This window comes from Salmo salar, chromosome ssa05 (genome assembly GCF_905237065.1).
Source record: "Salmo salar chromosome ssa05, Ssal_v3.1, whole genome shotgun sequence".
NCBI lineage: Eukaryota > Metazoa > Chordata > Actinopteri > Salmoniformes > Salmonidae > Salmo > Salmo salar.
In genome coordinates this window covers 48,231,087-48,251,312 of record NC_059446.1, presented here as the reverse complement: position 1 = coordinate 48,251,312, position 20,226 = coordinate 48,231,087, and the positions used below count along the sequence as shown (strand labels likewise).

The window sequence follows — 20,226 nt, the reverse complement described above, 5'->3', positions numbered from 1 at the left end:
ACCAAATGATGGAATTTTGCATGGAAGAATGGTGTTGCATCCCTCCAATAGAGTTCCAGACAACTGTAGCATCTATGCCAGGGTGCATTGAAGCTGTTGTGGCTTGTGATGGCCCAACGCCCTATTAAGACGCTTTATGTTGGTGTTTCCTTTATTTTGTCAGATACCTGTATGTTGCATTGCATGTATTTTAATGTAGTCTTGTACTCTTATGATGCCTTATCAATTGGCTTAGGAATGATTAATGAAGTAGGATTGTGTTGTATTGTTACTTGATCAAATTATTTTAGATTGATCAAAATGTCAGAGGTAATTTCAAAACAGTTGAAAAGATAGGCTTCCAAAGAGAACTGCATTTTCTGTTTAATAAAAAACAATATATTTTCTAAATAAATATAGTTAATAGTTACACTAAAAACAAAAAAAGATGTTACTATTGTAAAATGGATAATTTTACAGCACCAATAAATATATTAATGTGAAAATATACTAAAAATGTGTCTGTACATGATACAACAAACAAAAAAGCATTTCTGACACTGAAATACAAATAGAATGTTTCTTTTTTTCATAAAAGGGCAGAAAGCATCGTCTCCTTCTAATGCTCCTGGTTCCCCACTATGCCAAGTCCTGTTCTGGCTAATCTGGGCTGGCCAGAGTGTCTCTCACTGTGGAGTTTGCCCAAGATGACCAAGGTTAGTGAGACGCCCTCAGTCCTCCTCATGACGTGTCTTCGGGCACTCAAGTGCAAAAACACATGTCCTGACTCGAGCTTAAAACTGCAACGTTGGCTGTGCGTCTTTTCACAAACATGTTTGTGGCAGGGTTAGTTTGTAACAAAATCAAGACACATGCTACCAGCCCCTCTAGCCCAACAAAACATACAGTATCTCATTTTCAGGAATGTTGAAGTTTTATCTTTCTGTTCTTTTTTTCATTCTTTAAAAAAAAAAAGAAATACGTCTACAGTTTTCAATGTTTTCCATGGCCAAACAGATTGGTGATAACATTGCCAGGTGAGGAAGTAAAATCAATATCAACCATAACACTGTATATAAATATATAAATTAAATGCACAGAATACTGAAGATATTCTAGCATTATAAATTAGATGTAGTGTACTAGACAAAGGGATATTAGGTAAGTATATACAGATAATTTTTTCCATAATGGACTATTCTTTAATATGTGTGTGCAATTATATCTTTGGAAAACAAATGAAGACATTAAACAAAGCAAATAAAGATCATTGATTTTGACAGTGGTGAGTTGAATGCAACTGTTCCTTGGCGGAAGATGGAATCAAGTTCAGTATTCTCTCGTCTCCATATATACCTACATTTAATATCCCTTTAGAAGTATTCTCACACCGAGTCCTATCTGGTGTTAGTCAATACAGTGGTGACAAAAACTTCACCCCATAGAGGAAGTAGTTCTGCTTTCTGACAGTTCTCTATACCTTCAGAGGTCTGAGGAGAAACATGTTCCCGTTGCACCTCTCAGTGAAGTTATGGTCACAATTTCACTTAGTTTTTATATAGATATATTTAAGATACTCATATCCACAGCAGACCAACATCCAGTGAAGTGTTACATAAAATAAAATGTATTCTGACAAAAACTCTCAGTCCTATCCACGTTCAGGCCCAAACACCCTGGCAACTAAACATTTGTGCCATTCACACTACAGACAGTGGCGCATTCGTTCACTTTATAACGTCTCATTTTTTATAGCAGCAATACACATTGTCATTGTCCTTTTAGAATATATATCTTAGAAATATACAACAGCATGTTGTTATCTCAGTCTCTCTCCATCGTTCTCTCTTGCTCGTTCTTTCTTGCGTTGTAATTTTCTGTCCATCCAGGGAATGCGTTTTCAGGTTTCAAAGTGCTGTGCCAAGAAAATATTCCTTCATTTCATTGTCCCCCTCTCCTCATCTCATCTCCTTGGTTTGTCACATCTGTGGATGACATGACAGACATTAGGTTAGAAGTTGGGCAACAAATCCTCCTCCCAGCAGGGGTGTAGCCTTGAGCAAATCACATCACCGCAAATGTGGAAAACTCCTGCAGCCCCTCCCTCTTCCTCCCCTGACCAATTGGAATCATGTCCCTGGCCACCCCACTCATGTGTGGTTCTCTAAATCCAGCACACTGTGTGGGGGGCCCCTAAGGTTCAAAGGTCAGGGATGTATATAGTAGTGTCAAGGGAGGTCATCAACACAGGGCCTTGTGGGAGTTTCACCGGAAGCAGTCAGATCTCCATTGGGCCACTGACTGAATACAGCCGTTATTTGCAACCAATGGAGATGGCGTTTTAATCCCTGATTAGTAATTGAGTTTAGGGCTTCGCCTCGTAGGAGTTATGAGTAGCACAGTTAGAAATGAGCAGCATGGACACCAGCTCTACCTTCACTCAATTAAGAGCCTGTTCGTTCACAGTTACGAACCAAGGGAAACACTTTCCCTTTGAGTGTTAGTGTCATGCATGATTTAGTTCTGTCTTGAGTCCTGTACTGTGCTGACTTATAAACATGTCTGTTCATTTGTGTGATCAAGACTGGTCGAAGTTAAAAACAACAATGGATGCTAAAATTCCCCTCCTACGCAGGTGGTTATATATATCCATGTAGTGATGGGAAAGAGATAAGGAGACTATGTTGGGAGATGATAAGTCGGTCAGAATAAATGGGCATTACTACAGACTGACCCAATATGGTGCGGACTCTCTCACACACACACACACACACATCTTGCTTAGTGCTAGAATTTATTTATACACACACACACACACACACACACACACACACACACACACACACACACACACACACACACACACACACACACACACACACACACACACAATTCATTTAAAGGGAATCTAAAGTGAGAAACGGGCTGTTTTTTGTGTATTGTCTAGTTTAAGTGTCTACACTATACTAGCTATAATATACTACCTTTATAGAACACACGATAGAGTATCAGAATATTACGTACGACAACAGACAATACAAACACACTTACAAGCAAACATAGTCCCACACAATTCTCTATACAAACAAAAACATATTCTATAAGCAAGTGAGAAGCATGCATTTCTCAGCAGGAGAAAAAAAATCAAGCAAATGACAGAAGTGCAAACAGGTGGATGGATGTAGATGAACGGAGTATAGATCAAGTCACGTTGTTTATCATAATATTTCGTAAACAAACCTGCAAGTTCTTTCGTTTAACTCAAGTTGTCTGGACTTGCAGTCTAATTGTGTGAATTTGCAGGAACATTTACAGGTGAGAGGGTCCTGCACAAACAAGCGCTTTCTTCTCTCTGAGCAAGGCTCACAGTGGCTGCAAGAGAAGCAAAAAGGGAGAGAGAGAGAGAGGTCTAAGCTATAGAGCATATCCAGCTATAGAGCCCCCGCCCCAACATTGGACGAACATTTGAGCAATATTAGCTCAATACTTCTGCAGCCGCTGGGTGGTGTAAAGGTTGTTTGAGGTTGTGGAGCATTGTGATCGGGTTAGAAAGAGAGCACATGTAAAGACTTTTCTACACACATGGGCCTCATCATGCTTGCATACACTCACACACTCATTCATCCTCTCTAATAGCATGACAAGCACATGTGTGATTGGGTCTATGAGAAGCAACATTGAATGAGAACATTTGCACTTATACACACATGATCCTGTATACACACACACAAAACAGGTGCATGTGATAAGGTAAAGGCCACAGCAGAAACACATAGCATTTGCTTCCCGATCCATCCAATGACATGCTCACAAGGGAGCAGCCATCTTTAAAAACCCATCCCTCCCAAAATCTGTCTATATTTCCCACTACAATTACCCTACAGACATGCTCACATGATTGCCACAAACTAATGGGATGTTAGGATGACAGAATGATGGCTTGGCTGAGTAAGCGCAGGCTCAAGCACAATGTAAGGATTATAAAATACAGATCAAAGACAATCTAATCGTATTATTTTCACTAGCCTAGTTTAAGGTCAAAGTAGATGCCATCGCTGGTGCTTAAAGATGCAGTATCTTTTATGGAGGTGAACATGTGAGACAAAACAAGGACAGAGACAGGGGAGTGCTGTGATGCACCAGACGAGATGAAGCTACGCTTTGTCTCAGACAACTCAGTTGGCCGTATTTCTACTAGCTATGTGAGGTCAGATCACGTCTACGTCACGTTCAAGACCTTCCCGTCTAAAAGCATGAACAAAGCAACCCTTTTCAGGGGTACCACTCAAGGTGGCAATAACTCTAATCAAACATGAACTGAGCCAAGCCTGTCTGTACTTAAAGTAACCACACCAATTGGCACTATTGTGGTAGAAATTTAAGACAATAGTGTTGGTTCATCCACCTATCTGCTAAAACAAAAGGCAACAGAGAAACAGAGAACAAACTTCTAGCAGCATGTAGACTCAACATGGCATCGACCCTGCTGCCATGGATTAGTGAGGGGGTGGTAGACAGCCATGCTTCATACAGACATCATCATTACCTGACAGTTCTCACTCACGTCAACTTCACATTACTGCCCTCGCCATGGACTTAAGTACGTACGCCAGACAAAAAAAAGGTTTCTTAAAAAAAAATGGAGCCTCCTCATGCCAAACAAAAAGAGGTTTGCGTCTTACAAGATACAAACAAGTTCCTCCAAAATCAAGCCAACCATCAAGAGAGACATAGTGCCCATGTGCAGACATGCCACAGAAGAGGCGCTGGCATAGGCCTCAGACCTCATCGTGCCAGTGTCTCTCTCTTTCTTTCTCTTTTGGTCATTGCCCCTAGAAAATAGAGAACAGGGCAAAAGAGAAAAGACACCTAAGTGGAGGCAGGGACAATCATACAGAGTTCAATCAATAGAGTTTAGGCCAAAGAGGAGACAATCAATCAAGTCGGGCATCTCCCTTCTAATCTAGTCTCCTCATTAGTAGTGGGATCGATCCCTGTTTGAACATGTGTGTGTCTCAATTTAAATGCGTGTGTCAATGTAAATACATCCACTGTTGCCTTTGTAAATCAGTCTATGCATATCAAGAGTTCTATTTTTGGCTGGCATTAAGGCAGTACTACCATGAAATGCGCTTTAGTTTGCAATTTCGTCATGTAAAAACTAGCTCACTTGCATTTTGCGGCCCTAACGCCAGGTTCGGTAATTTACCCTTCTTATATCAATCAGCACGCTTGCGCTCAGATGGGTGGGGTGGAACATTTTTAGGCGTGTCCTTAAAAACATGATCCAAAGTGCTAATTTCAGGCAGTGCTGATAGGGATATTTAAGACCAACCAAAAGCTGGTTTTAGCGGTAACGCAGTTGGTTATGGCATGAATGTTGACAGCGGAAACTCAGCCTATACAGCAGTGACGCACACTGCCAATATGCGCATGGAACAAGAGTAGCCTAATGTTCCTGTATACTTTGTATATAGAAACATAAAAAAAAACATTTTATTTTATTTGGTTAAAAATCAAGTATAGCCTCCCCTCCACTCAATTAAGGCTTTTTTTTGTCCTGCCCAATGCAATTGTGAAGTAGTCAAGACTGTCGATAAAGGGTTTGGCTCCTGAGACCACCTGGAAATAAATCTTAATCACCAAAGCTTTATTAAAATATAAAGTTTGAAAGGAGTAAAGGAGTGAGCTGACATTCCCTTTTTATCTATGCATTGTAGGTAGGCCCACATTATTTTATCCATGCAGGTCCCATTTTGGATGTGTGTAAACCCTTCTCCATTATGTGTCATGCCCATCATGAAACAAGAGATGAGAACCTCATTGAATACCGATTAACCTCGTATTTAGAAGTTATCTGTAACAATTGCCTGTTTTCTGTTTCATATGTTCAAAACACAAGCCCTCCCTTAAGCCTACTATAACGAAGGCTGGTTCAACAGCAAGGCGTTTCTTTTTATCCTGCCGATTTTATGATATCATTACATTTTACAATTATTTATTGTTGTTTTAAAAAAAAAACAGATTGCTTGTTTTTCTTTTAATGTTATTACAACCAATCTTATTAGAATGATTCACCTTCCTGGTTTTATTTGTTTTGTTTAGAATTTGATTATAACTATTCGTTCTCTTTGTAGGCCAAATCAATAATTAATTTAATATTGCTTATTGACAATGTTTGGCATGTCCGTGCTCAGCTAGAATGCAATTTACAGTAGGCCTAGCCCCTAAATGTGAATGCTATTAAGCCATACAATTACTTAGAACAATGTGGACTGCAAATGGGTTAAAGTTAATATATTTAGCAAAGATAGGTCTTAATTTTGTTATTTTGTTTCTGTAAGCAATTTAAGCCATTTAACATATAGCGCTAATGCCTGCACTTATATTTACCATTGCGTTAGGTTTGTTAAAATAGAGCCCCAAGTATGTGTCTAGAGCAGTGGTTCCCAAACCTTTTATAGTTCCGTACCCTTTCAAACATTCAACCTCCAGCTGCGTACCCCCTCTAGCACCTGGGTCAGTGCACTCTCGAATGTTGTTTTTTGCCATCATTGTAAGCCTGCCACACACACACTATATGATACATTTATTAAACATAAGAATGATTGTGAGTTGTCGTCACAACCCGGCTCGTGGGAAGTGACAAAGAGCTCTTATAGGATTAGGGCACAAATAATAATAATCAATAATTTTGCTCTTTTTTAACCATCTTACATATAAAACCTTAATTGTTCATAGAAAATGGTGAAAGACTCACCACAGGTTAATGAGAAGGGTGTGCTTGAAAGGATGCACATAACTCTGCAATGTTGGGTTGTATTGGAGAGAGCCTCAGTCTTAAATCATTTTCAACACACAGTCTGTGCCTGTATTTAGTTTTCATGCTAGTGAGGGCCGAGAATCCACTCTCACATAGGTACGTGGTTGCAAAGGGCATCAGTGTCTTAACAGTGTGATTTTCTAAGGCAGGATACTCTGAGTGCAGCCCAATCCAGAAATATGGCAGTGCCATCTGATTAAATTCAATATTCACAGAACCACTTGTTACAATTTCGATGAGGCTCTCTTGTTCAGATATCGGTAAGTGGACTGGATGCAGGGCATGAAAGGGATAACGAATCCAGTTGTTTGTTACCTGTGTAATTGCAGACCCAACTCCCTCAGGTGCTTCGCTATATCATATTTGGCATTGTCCGTAAACTTGAGTTAATTTGCACACAAAAAAAATCATACAATGATGGAAAGACCTGTGTGTTGTCCTTGTTAAATGCAGACAGAGAAGCGCTCCAACTTCTTAATCATAGCATCAATTTTGTCCCGCACATTGAATATAGTTATGGAGAGTCCCTGTAATCCTGGATTCAGATCATTCAGGCGAGAAAAAAAAAACATAGGCCAGTCGTGTGAGAAACTCTTCATCATGCAAGCGGTCAGACAAGTGAAAATGATGGTCACTAAAGAAAACTTTAAGCTTGTCTCTCAATTTTAAAAAACGTGTCAATACTTTGCCCCTTGATAACCAGCACACTTCTGTATATTGTAAAAGCATCACATGGTCGCTGCCCATATCATTGCATAATGTAGAAAATACACAAAGGTTCAGGGGCCTTGCTTTAACAAAGTTAACCATTTTCACTGTAGTGTCCAAACCGTCTTTCAAGCTGTCAGGCATTCCCTTGGCAACAAGAGCCTCTCGGTGGATGCTGCAGTGTACCCAAGTGGCGTCAGGAGCAACTGCTTGCACATGCGTTACCACTCAACTATGTCTCCCTGTCATGGTTTTTGCGCCATCAGTAAAGATACCAACACATCTTGACTACAAAAGTCCATTTGATGTCACAAAGCTGTCCAGTACTTAAAAAATATCCTCTCCTGTTGTCCTGGTTTGCAGTGGTTTGCAGAAGAGGGCGTCTTCCTTAATTGAGCCCTCATAAACGTAACGGACATTTACCAGGAGCTGTGCCAGGCCCGCCACGTCTGTTGACTCATCCAGCTGTAACGCATAGAATTCACTGGCTTGTATGCGAAGCAGTAATTGTTCCAAAACATCTACTGCCATGTCACTGATGCGTCGTGAAACACTGTTGTTTGATGAAGACATTGTCTGTATAGTTTTTTTGGCCTTTTCCCCCAGCATTGTCCCAGCCATAGGAAGAACTAAGTCCTCCACAATAGTATGGGGCTTGCCTGTCCTAGCCACTTGGTAGCTCACCATATAAGACACTTCTAGCCCCTTCTTATTAATGCTATCTGTTGCTTTTATACATGTCTTACTACTCGAAAGTCATCTAGATTCTCGCAAAAAAAAACTCCTGTGGCTTATTTTTCAAATTGGCATGTTTTGCTTCTAAATGTCTGCGCAAGAGTGAAGGTTACATTGGGTTGTGAGATAGTACTTTTGCACATATAACACACTGTGGCTGAGGAAAGGCCCTACTCCCAAAATAAGTGAACCACAAATCAATGTAGTTCTCATCATATTTGCACCTCTTCGATGGACCAACGTCCCTGTCTGTTGTTGAGTGCTTTGCCGGGTAAAACTGTCAGTGTCCATGCTAGCTGGGCTAACAATAAATGTAGAATTACTGATGCTAGCATTGGATGTGCTCGTAGAAGCAGAACAACTTGTGTCGTCAACAGGTGTTGTACTGCTGATTGTAGCAGTACTACCAGTAGAGCTGATATGTGTCTCTACTGACTCAGGCCATACTTTTTTTAACCATTTATCAATTTTTGAGCAAATAGAATGAGCAGCAGCTACGTTTGGCTACATACGTTAGTGGAATTCCCATGAGAGAGTAACGGTTAATGTGAATAGATGTTCATTATTTGACTAGGCTACATGTATTTGACATTGTGTTGTTATTTCGCTGAGCACTAGATGGTTTCATTTTATTTTTGGCAGTGAAACGAGGCTACTCAGGCGAGAAAACCTTACCCAAATGTATAGCCCCTTTGGAAAATATAAATGGATTGTTTGAAAATGTGAAGAATAAAATAAAATAATAATCATTAAAACAAATGTAATCTTTGTCGTGCCCCCGACAGCATTGCGCGTGTACCCCAGTTTGGGAAAACCTGGTCTATAGTATTATGTTCAGTATGCATTTGAGTGAATGAGTGAGGGTGTGTCTGAGCTCATGAATGGCCTGTCTTTTCCCTGCACCCCACCCTGGCCTGGCTAGGGTGAGCTGTCTGCCTACGTGCTGGGTGGCAGGCAGAGGTGTGTGTGGCACAGCGCGGGGACAAGGCTCAGCTCAGCCTCATGACAAATGGATTTGATTTAGCCCTCTTAGGTAACTAACATGATCCCATCTCTCCTCCACTGATCCATGGTGCTTTAACCCTGCGTGGTTCTTATCCAATTAAAACAAGGGACATCCTCTGAAGTGCCAGCTGAGGTGGCTAAAGACATGTACACACACGTCTCACACACACACACCCCTGCATCAACACGGACAGTCAGTCCGTTTCCCTCCCTCCACACTGCCTGTAACTAACCACGTCCACTGCGTCTTCATCTCCGGGCTCATCCACTATTTACAACTTTAAAAATAAAAATGGGTTAACTGAATGACACCTGTTGCAATGATTACAGTGTGGAAGTAGCCACGAGGGCCGAGGGTCAGGCATGAGCAACTGGAGCTAAGAAGAAGGCTGCTGGACAGCCCGGCCAGTCGTGGATGGTCTGGCACTAGCTAACTACCTCAACCCAACTCTTACAGCCGCAGAGTAAAGCACTAAACCAACCGCCATAAAACGAACAGACCCTGGCAGGAAGACAAACTGAAACAAACCCCGTAAAAAAAACTATATATCTTATCAGCACCAGTAAAGATAGAGGAGAGAGGCTGTTTTTTCCATAAGGTGTGCTGCTAGTCCTCTAACTCCCACAAGGTGTGAAGGGAACATGGAGAACTAGGCCTCTACCCCCCCCTCGCTATGTTAAAAAGAGAGAGACAGGGCTATGTGGTGTGGTGTAGGAGCCTATGAGGTGCTGATAATCCCAATCACTATTAGAAGGCAACCTAACACTTCCTCTCACCACCCTTTAAAATGATCGACTCAGTCCTATCAGCAGGAGCATGGCAACTGCTGACTTCTCAGTGCAGCAGGGGTAAAAGATAGTGTAGCTTCACCGTTACTATTAGCATTAGCATTAGTGCTACCCCACATTGTTGCCGGTACCACAGTGTCCAGCTGGCTTCTTCTCATCTGCATGTACAGTTGCCAATCAACATGAGGAATACTGAATACTTATTGGTTCGGGAGGATTAGGTCCCAGTCCTCTGTGTTAAGTTAAAGCGTCTGTGGGAACGGGATGATGATTGGTTGGGAAACTGGTCAATCAAAATATTCAGATATTTTGGGGCTGGCAGATAGAGCTGTTTTGACAGTTTGAATATCAGAGTGGGAGCCAAACTGAACACAGACAGCTCCCTCCCCTCATCCCACAAATAACTCAACAATAACAACGCAAAACATGTACTTACTTTTCTTTCTTTGCCTTAACTTCTGGCTTTGGTCTGAAATTAAGAGGAAAATAGAGAACAAAACCTTTAGCTTTATATTTAGCTTTTTATTAAAAGGCCCAGTGCAGTCAAAAACATGATTTCCTATGTTTTATATACATTTTCACACTATGAGGTTGGAATAATACTGTAAAAAAAAAAAAATATGATAATGCCCTTTTAGTGTAAGAGCTGTTTGAAAAGACCGACTGAAATGTCAGCCTGTTTTGGTGGGATGGAGTTTTGGCCTCAATAATTAGTTAATAGACCAATAAGAAAGAGATTTCGAAATCTCTCTGTCAATAATAGCTAGTTTTCAGTTTTCCCCTCCCTACTCAGAACACTCCCAGACAGTAATAGCAAAATAAGAAGCTATTTGTTTCTTTTTGAAAATGTAAATTGAAAACAATCACAGTAAGGTACTTAATTATTACCCAGAAATGATTTGATATTGAGATAAAAACAGCTGCATTGGACCTTTAACCAGTAAGCAAAACAGTGAAGCCTGAAATCATTATAGACCTGAGAAAAGATTCTTACCTGCATTCACACTTTCGATGTTCTGTGAAACTTAACTGAAAATTATGCTGCGATACTCTCTGTTTCACTTGTATTACCTGTAGAGAAACATAAGAAATGAAACATTAAAATTCACATTGAAAAAGGGTCAATCCCCCCAAACCAAATTCCTCTGCCGCAACATTACTACCTCAGAGATTCTTAGTGAGTGATTGCTCTGACCATTGACAAAGTGGTCACAGTCTGACCACTAGCTAACCGGTCGGTGAAGATAGGCTGACACCATAGCCAGGCATGCGCTGTATCACATTCCTATAGCTTATTCCTTTCCACCCTAGGCTCATGCCAACATTAAGTCCTGACTCCTGACCGTGGCCAAGAAAGACTTCAACCACATAAACAGGGGCGTAAACAGGGTGTGCAAGGGTAAACAAAATAGCTGACATGCCAAGCCCCTGCTGCTTCACTTTTTCCATGGGACAGTGAGAAAAGCAAAGCAAGAGAGAGAGAGACCTAGATAACCAGTGAGAAGAGGAACAGAAGAGAGAAAGGACACAGAGATACGGAAGAGAGAGGGGGTTGTAAGTGATAGGAGAGAGATGGAATGAGAGTGAGAGGGGAGAGAGAGAGAGAGAGAGAGAGAGAGGGTTTAACAAATCCCCTGTTCACCGGTCCCGGCGAGAATTGGAGTTGGCGCTTACCTCCATGGTAACATTTTTTGTTTCCGTGGGGACACACTCGAGCGCCTCGTCGTTGCAGCATCCGGCGCAGCGCATGAGCACCACACACGAGGGGATGTAGGTGTGCTCAATCTCATCTGGATACTCCTGGAAGATGTCCACCAGCATCTCCCGTGTCCGACACATGCTCTTGTTATACACGTCCATAAACGGGACCACTGCAGGAGGAAGAGCAGAGGGAGAACATCAGTACTGTTTCCTTCTCATCCTCACCGTGCCATAGATAACTGTCAGTAACAGTAAGATTCCTTGAGGAGAAGACAGCAACATCAGTGGCAACCCTACCACAAAACTGCTATACTGTAGAGTACAGCACATCCAACCTCTCCGCTTTGTAAAACTCTCCAAAGCATTCTCTTTCATCCTTCTTTCCTCCCTCATTCCCCAGTTGTGTGCCTTTTTCTCCTTTATCCTAACTCTCCATGCCTCCTCTATTTCCTAGAATCCCCCTGTCATCCCCCCCATCTGTTCTGGTTCCACTTGGCAGTGGAAGAGAGTACTTGTGTGCCTTTGTGGTCGTCAAAAGGTACAGGCATTTGTTTCCTGAGTGGTTCCCATTACTAAAGCCAGCTTAGCAGATAAACAAAGCCACATATATATGGCTTCAGATGCAACAAAGCAGACTACTGTGCTGACAAGGGTCTTAATGTCCCCCAGCAAAACAAAACAGTCAAACCTGCGCATGTGCTCACAGCTGTCTAAAGCCCACCTAGGGCTGGGCGATATGGCCAAAATACTATATAACGGTATTTAAAAAAAAAAAAATGTTTAAAAAGGACAGTATGGCGGTATTTTTAGTTTTTGAATAAAAAAATTCTACATTTGCTTTATGAGTAGTGAGTGATCCTAGGGTGGCAACACATACATTATAAGTGATTTCAATGGGTCTTTCTCCATTCTTATTGTTTTATACTGTTCAACTTCAACCAAAACAAATTTCAGCAGTTTTATAATTTCTGCATTTCCTGCACTCAATTGCAGTGGTGGAAAAAGTACCCAATTGTCAAACTTGAGTACAAGTAAAGATACCTTAATAGAAAAGTGAAAGTCACCCAGTAAAATACTACTTGAGTAAAAGTCTAAAAGTATTTGGTTTTAAATATACCTGAGTATCAAAAGTAAATTTACTTAAGTAACAAAAGTAAGAGTATAAATCATTTCAAACTCCTTATATTAAGCAAAACAGATGGCACCATGGTATTGTTTTTTTTTATTTACAGATAGCCAGAGGCACACTCCAAAACTGTTGGAAGCATGGAAATAGAATGACTATTCTAATTCTATAGTTAGAATATAATAGTGGGCACTTTGAATACAGTGTTGTTTGAGATGACAATTAATTAAAATGCCAAGGAGGAGTTATTGTGACAGGGTAGGAACTAAAGTGTTGATAAGTGTTTCCTAGGGGACCCTATAAGCTTTGGCTACATTGCATGTTCTCTTAGATACTTCATGTAAACAATATATTCTTGCTTTGTATATTCCTCTTTGATTTAGAAGATACTGTTGCACAAACATGCTGATTTAGGTCTACACCATCACTGGTATTATCAGGCAGTAATTAGCTAGCTACGTTTGCTCTTACACAGTACATTTATTAGCTAGCTATAAGCATCAGCGGCTAACAATTAGCATCTCACAAGATTTAGGGCAACTTGTGAAGAAAATACAAACTAGCTGTTTGCTGATGTAAGAAACACAAACTAATCGTGTCATTATAGAACGCTAGTGGATTTATATTAAGAAGCAAAGTGAAAACAGCATTGTTGTTATCAACATTGTTGCATTGACCATGCAGACTGAACGCAAATGTCTCGTGGTTGATTAATGTCAAATGCCCTCCTTGAGTGACAGGGGGCGTGGCTAGGTCTGTGTGGAAAGTGGCGCGGAGAGAGATAACTCAAGAAGCAAGTAAACTATAAAAATTGACATTACACATGGCATATCACATTTAACAAACCAAACATTCAAATACCGGTATAGAAGGTAAAGTAAAAACCCAAAACGGTTCCTGCATCAATTCTGGTATATCATAAAATACGGTATACAGCCCAGCCCTAAACCCATCACACATTCAAACCCACACACAGGGACAACTACAACACATCCACACGTTTAAGCTACATGATCTGAACTCACTCACACATGCCATATACATACAACCCACAATTCCTCAGATGCTGACTAACCCTACCCGTCTCCATCCGAGAATAATCCCCCACCCTCCATCCTATGAACTGGTTTTCCAGCGACCCCGTCCCCCTCCTGACCCCCAGGTCATCCGAGCAGCCCATGACCTCAGGCTGTGCGGTGCCAGGGTTCACCTCTGACATGTGACCCCCGGCAGCCCACCCCTTAACCAGTCGGCCTGGTCAGTTCCGGCCTAATGCTACAACAACATCCTGACACACCACTGCCTGCCGTAGCTGGCTCTGTTACTCCTTCTCAAACCATGCACCGCTGCTGCTAGCCCCTGGATGACCTGCCTGGTCAGCAGATGCAGTGTCCACTACCTCCCTTTATCCCTCCCAGTACCTGCTCTCAGAGGAGAAGCCCAGGCCAGCCTGTAGGCCTGTGGGGGGAGAAAGGCTGTCTGTCTCGCTGCCATAGTCTACAGCCCAAGGTCACCAGCCCAACACGTCTACCTGTGCTGTTCTGGCTCTACGGAGCCCCACAGTCTCCCTCTGCACAGCTGCTGCTTCACACTCTGTCTAGCAGCATTCAAGTACCTAGGCAACATTTGTTTTAATGTGATTGTGTGAGTATGTGTGTGTGTAAGCCCATTAGAGCAAGCTTGACGTCTTAGCCTATGTCATGCACATTTTTCCATGGTAGGCTATGCATCACGTTTTAAAAAGGCAATGCAGTTTTGCCTCCCTGAATTATGTATATATAATTTCCATAATGTAATTGCATGCACAATCATTTTTGGTATGTCATTAAGCCATGCATCAATGTATGGAATTAGCTTATTATACAGCAAGACTCCAATACATTCTATTTAGGTGACAAGTAATATAGCCTCTTCTGACCATGACAACTCCACTTCACAGGAAATATAGAGGAAAATCTGAGGGAAAGCAGACATGTCAAGAATATGTATATTAGAATGAATGCAATATGCTATGGTGCCAGATACACCCTTGTTATATCGATTACATATCCTATAGGATATATCTAAACCCATGCGTAAATCTGTGTGTGAGTTTGTAAATGGTATGCATGTGGAGTATTTCCATTCACCTCACCCTTTGCTCATTAAACATTAGTCACAAAACCTTTCTATGCTCTACAATAGTCATTTGAATGCCAGTCATACTTTGAATAACTGTACTTTTCCATAGTTGAAAATATACTATTAAGTCTATTTGTTCTGTCTCCACAAATTTAAATGTTTTTTATTAACAAATTCAAATTCTGTGTTTGACTATTCTCTAAAAAGTTACTTTTAAAACACTAGGAAATAAACTGTGTTGTTTTAATCAACACCTTGCTTTGTGTATGGGTATGTGAATCATAGATGGGGAGTGCTGGGCTGGACAGAGTTTGCTATACTCTCCTTAAATCGATATTGAAACTCCTTTAGAAGCCTCAGGAAGCTAATCAACACAACAAGGTCCTCAGCCCTGGGGCTGTCCTCGCTATCAATCCCGTCTCATGTGAGAAAGAAAGAAGAAAAGACAACAATGAACAAGGTGAGGGAAGTTGGAGATGCCAGATACCATGGAAACTATGTAGAGTGCCTCCACTAAAGCTGTGTTCGAGAGAAAGAGCAGTGACCCATCGCTGTGATGGCGGAATACTGGTACAATGCTATAGTGAATGGGGAACATGCATGCTTCTACTGGGGCACAAAGGGATGTAGATGGTGCAGGGGAGATGGGATTTAGAGGATATGGATATTCTGTCTCTGTGTATTTTGAGACTGAGTGTGTCTTAGTGAGAGTATGTTTTGAGGGGCAGTATTGTTGACATGTGGGACTGTGTGTGTGTGAACTGAAGTGAGAGAGGGTGGAGGTTCTCTGTATTTCGCTCTCTCTCTCTCTGTGTGCGTGCGTGCGAAATGAAGGTCAAAAGCCGCTCACAGGTGTCAGAGAAGAGGAATGGAGTCGCTGCCCTTGTGCTGAGAATAACAAACAACCACATTTCAATTCCTGTGTTTTCTTTGCTGAGGACCAGTCCCTGACGTATCACAGTGAATAACCTGTCTGTATCCACTATTGACTAACATGACTAGCCTTGAACACAGCTAACAAGTGAAACACACTCTGTCCCTGTCAATAAACAAACATAACCATGCATACAGAAATGCTTTTGTCCAATATAAATGATACAATCTGACCATGTGTTTGCCATGTTCCCAAATCACAAGAGGAGGAAGAAAAAGGCTAAATAAAACATGAATTCAGCAGTGGCCTTGAATTCATGCAGTAACCTTGTCTGTTAACATATAGAAGACTATTTGGATCAGACACACTTATATTGTCCCGTGTGGCTCAGTTGGTAGAGCATGGTGTTTGCAACGCCAGGGTTGTGGGTTTGATTCCCACGGGGGACCAGTACGGGAAAAATAATGTATGAAATGAAATGTATGCATTCACTACTGTAAGTTGCTCTGGATAAGAGCATCTGCTAAATGACTAAAATGTCATTCCAAAGTCCCAAGTAAAGCCTTTCACTCAGGGACTCACCACTAAGACTTCAATATAGTACCATGGGGTCCTATATGATACTCATATTCTCTCACTGATAGAGAGGGAGCATTGACACAATGTAAAGATTTTGTTATGACAATAGCCATGTGCAAAAGCCATGTGCAACAGCCAATTTGTCAAAAACTCATTTTCATTGAAGGCCTAAACTTGAAAAGTCTGTTCTGGGAAAATTCAGATTCAGAATATGTCCACTAGGTGGCTATACACACACCAAATCCCCCAATAAAGGTAAACACTGAGAATAAACTTCTACAATATTGCACTTGTAATACATTTGTACATTCGGCACTTACCATCATTTTTACTCTTCTCCCCGTTCTTGGGTATGTGGGCTGTCTGTAAAAATGCAAACATGTAAGCCATTAGAGCAAGCTTAACGTCTTATCCATTGTCATGCACATTTTTTCCATGGTAGGCTATGCATCACGTTTTCAAAAGGCAATGCAGTTTTGCTTCTGAATTATGTATATATCATTTCCATAATGTAATTGCATGCACAGTCATTTGTGGTATGTCATTAAGCCATGCATCAATGTATGGAATTAGCTTATTATACAGCAAGACTCCAATACATTCCCCCTTTATTATGACAGCTAGCCTACTTCATTGAATATTTTCCCGCCTATGGGCAAGTGAAGAGAGAAAATGGCATCACAGCAGCGCTCCAGTCACGTTATCACCTGACGTAGACTGTTGCAATAGCGCTTCAATATTGCGTGAGAAAGAAGCCGATGTAATGTTATAGATGAAAGACAGTGAGGTGGGTTGCCCATTGTTAGCGTTTACTGGTTGTACTGATTATCATAAACATTTGAGCTTATGTTTTAATGAACAAGGCCTACGTTTAATAGAAACGGGCTATTATTAGCCTTAAGTACGGAGTGAAATACATGTTGACACTATACCCTCTGTGACCAGCTAGGCTATTCTGTTAGGGGCCAACAGGTTTGCACTATCCTTGCGCTCTCAAGAGACAGGTCGTCTGGACTTTGCTTTTCATTACAGTAGACTAGTCTACAAACGAGAGCAAATACATTGCCAATATTGGAATCAACCCACGGGACACATAGCAATTCAACCTCTTATTCCACGTTGGTTCAATGGAAAGAACGTTGGTTCAACCAGTGTGTGCCCAGTGGGAATAGTGACTAACTATGTTGTCGTGATTTTATTCAATAGGAATCCAATTGAATTAAATCACCACAACATATAGTCGTGATTTTGGATTATGCTAGTGTAATGATGCAACTCATTTCACTTTTAAATCACTCAAAATTCCGATTAAGCCTAGCCTACTATTTTGTTGACATTAATGCCAGGTGTATTGTGCATTTTCAAAACTTATAATAATAGAAAATACAGCATTAATTGGATAGGCATATGACACTTTTTCCTAAAAGGACCAAAATGTATGTCAAACGTCAGGATTAACAATTCAACAGTGGCATAAAACCTCTCTTTAGGCCTATGATTCACAGAAAGTGAATACATTATAAGTGACCTACGGACCTAGCAGCAAGTGACGAGATGTGATCGCCCTTGTCGCTCACTCATTAATGAAACATGAACAGCATTATATTCCTAATTCATCGGACGTATCTGATCCCCTCCGATTTAAATATAATTCTCACCTTAACTGCATACAAATGAAGCTGAAGCAGCACTGCAAATAATAATTGTACAAAACTGCCAATGTTCATGATTGTAATTCCGAAGGTGAGTTGGACAGTTGTACTAAAATTTCAGCTGTCGTTTGGATCAGACACAATAATAAAGAAAAACCACAAAAAAAATTCAACAATTTCTTGATAATCTTGGTTATAGTAAAAATCTAATCCATCCAAACATGGCAGATGTGCCACCTGAGAGGAATCCTTTTTTAATTGTTTTGTATTGCATCCGCCTCTAAGGAATCTCAGAGAATAGCCCCAAAGAAAGGTAACATCCAAAATGCGTCGGTCATCCGGAGACTCTTCCAAGATTTCTATTCTACATCCACATTAGAAAACCCATAATGGACTGAACATCTCCGTCCTATTATCTGCTCACCAGGATGACAACTTTCACCAACTTCTGAAAGCAACTTTACGCATTGCCTTCACCGTGTGAAAGCGGCGGCTGAGTTATTACAAATTGATCAGAGTGGTGTGAGCGTTTGCCTGTGCAAAGTGATCCGTTAGCATTCCTCCTTGAAACGGTCTCCCTTTCCTTGTCTAGATTTTTAAAATGTATTTTACTATGACTTTGTTTCTCTTCAACGTTTGGACGTCCAGGCGCAAAATAGGGAGAACTTGTCATACACCTCCGTTTCTCGCTCGTGTAGCGCGTTTACTGTTCTATGATCATGAGCTATTGCCTTTAGCAATCGGACGTGTAGGATGACGCTTGCGCTCATTGGCTAGATCACCAATGTGGGCGGTACTGGTTGGCAGGCGAGGGGTGGTGGGCGCGCTTCCATAAAATATTTAACAGTGATGTTCACATGGTGCGATTTGGTGAGTGTTTAAGTCACAACTTTGACGCAAAATATAATACATGACACGTTTAAAGTGGTAAGTATTAAATGTCCAATAGTTAGTTGTGTTGTTGGTGCCTTTCATGTTCTCTTTTTGCCTTTCTGGCTACAGTGAATCATTCAAAAGCTGCAAATAATAGTTTTGTGATAGCCTTTACCATTTTGTGGAAATATTAGAATTTACATACTTTTTATTTTGCAACCAAAGGTTTTTGTATGTTATAAGTATTGGCAAGTGAGACAGTTACCATAAACAATGTGAAAATACCCAATTAGAATCAGGCTAGGCCTAGACTAGTGCAGGAATCGCTTTTGCACCTAAAGTTAACTTCCAGCGCTTGGTGCACACATGTCTTTAGTTCATCAGTTAAACAGAGATTGTAGCCTATATCGGACATTTGAGATGCCTGGATCTCTAAAAAGATACAGAGTACAGTAGGTGAGAATGTTCAGGTATGAAGGAGTGGAGAGGGACTTGCAATGGCCTGGGCTGTATAGTGTTTTGCTCTTGTTATACGACACACAATGCCGAGTTCAGGAATCAAAAAGGGCTCATTCCATAGCCTCATTATCATAGCACTTTCTAGGTGCTGAACGTTGCAAGAAATTGTCCTTATTAGAAAGTAAGTCAAACTTTAATAGGGGGACTGCATGAGTCTGTACGGATGTGATATCACACACACACACACACACACACACACACACACACACACACAGATAGAGCGAGATACAGAGAACCTCCACCCAGTGGCGGTTCTAGACCATTTCAACTGGGGGGGCCAAGCTGGGGCCAGTTGTACTGTTAGAGGGTCCAGTTACATTAGACGTTATTGTTGTCATATTGTTTTCTTCACTGCATTGCAGGCATTAGCAGGCAAAAGACCATGTTCATAATCATCATCGTTGCCACTGTCTAATAACGGATGTAAAAAAAGAATGATAGCAAAAATGAGTTATGTAGAAATTATTTCATACTCCACATTTAGGGGGGTCACAAGGGGGTCCAAAATTGTTGTCACAGTGGCGGGATTCATAGCGAGGACAGCCCCAGGGCTGAGGACCTTGTTGTGTTGATTAGCTTCCTGAGGCTTCTAAAGGAGTTTCAATATTGATTTAATGAGAGTATAGCAAACTCTGTCCAGCCCAGCACTCCCCATCTATGATTCACATACCCATACACAAAGCAACGTGTTGATTAAAACACCACAGTTTATTTCCCCTACATGGATAAGTTATCAGTGTTT

The 20,226-nt window shown here is 41.1% G+C and overlaps 1 protein-coding gene across 4 annotated transcripts; it reads right to left on the bottom strand.

Moving 5' to 3' along the window:
- Positions 1 to 345: 345 nt before the first annotated feature.
- On the bottom strand, positions 346 to 18,810 carry LOC106605015 (vascular endothelial growth factor A-A). 4 transcript variants are annotated; one of them, XR_006769887.1, is made up of 8 exons: positions 18,099 to 18,810; positions 16,761 to 16,803; positions 11,714 to 11,910; positions 11,034 to 11,110; positions 10,476 to 10,508; positions 4,526 to 4,811; positions 3,220 to 3,351; positions 346 to 1,964 (listed from the first exon to the last, which is right to left on the bottom strand). XR_006769887.1 is itself a non-coding variant. In XM_014200230.1 (7 exons), exons 1-7 carry the CDS (start codon positions 18,165 to 18,167, stop codon positions 1,943 to 1,945), a joined length of 573 nt encoding a protein of 190 aa, XP_014055705.1. In that variant the 5' UTR covers positions 18,168 to 18,810; the 3' UTR covers positions 346 to 1,942. The 4 variants fall into 4 exon arrangements, 3 of the variants coding, with proteins under 3 accessions (XP_014055705.1, XP_014055707.1, XP_014055706.1); XM_014200230.1 differs by lacking the exon at positions 4,526 to 4,811; XM_014200232.1 differs by lacking the exons at positions 3,220 to 3,351; positions 4,526 to 4,811.
- Positions 18,811 to 20,226: the final 1,416 nt, after the last annotated feature.

Coding starts and splice junctions, on each gene's coding strand:
- LOC106605015 (XM_014200230.1), bottom strand. CDS start 18,167: ATGAACATTGGCAGTTTTGTACAATTATTATTTGCAGTGCTGCTTCAG. Junction 10,509..11,033: donor CATCGAAAGTGTGAATGCAG/GTAAGAATCTTT, acceptor TCTTAATTTCAG/ACCAAAGCCAGAAGTTAAGG. Junction 3,352..10,475: donor GTTAAGGCAAAGAAAGAAAA/GTAAGTACATGT, acceptor CTTCTCTTGCAG/CCACTGTGAGCCTTGCTCAG.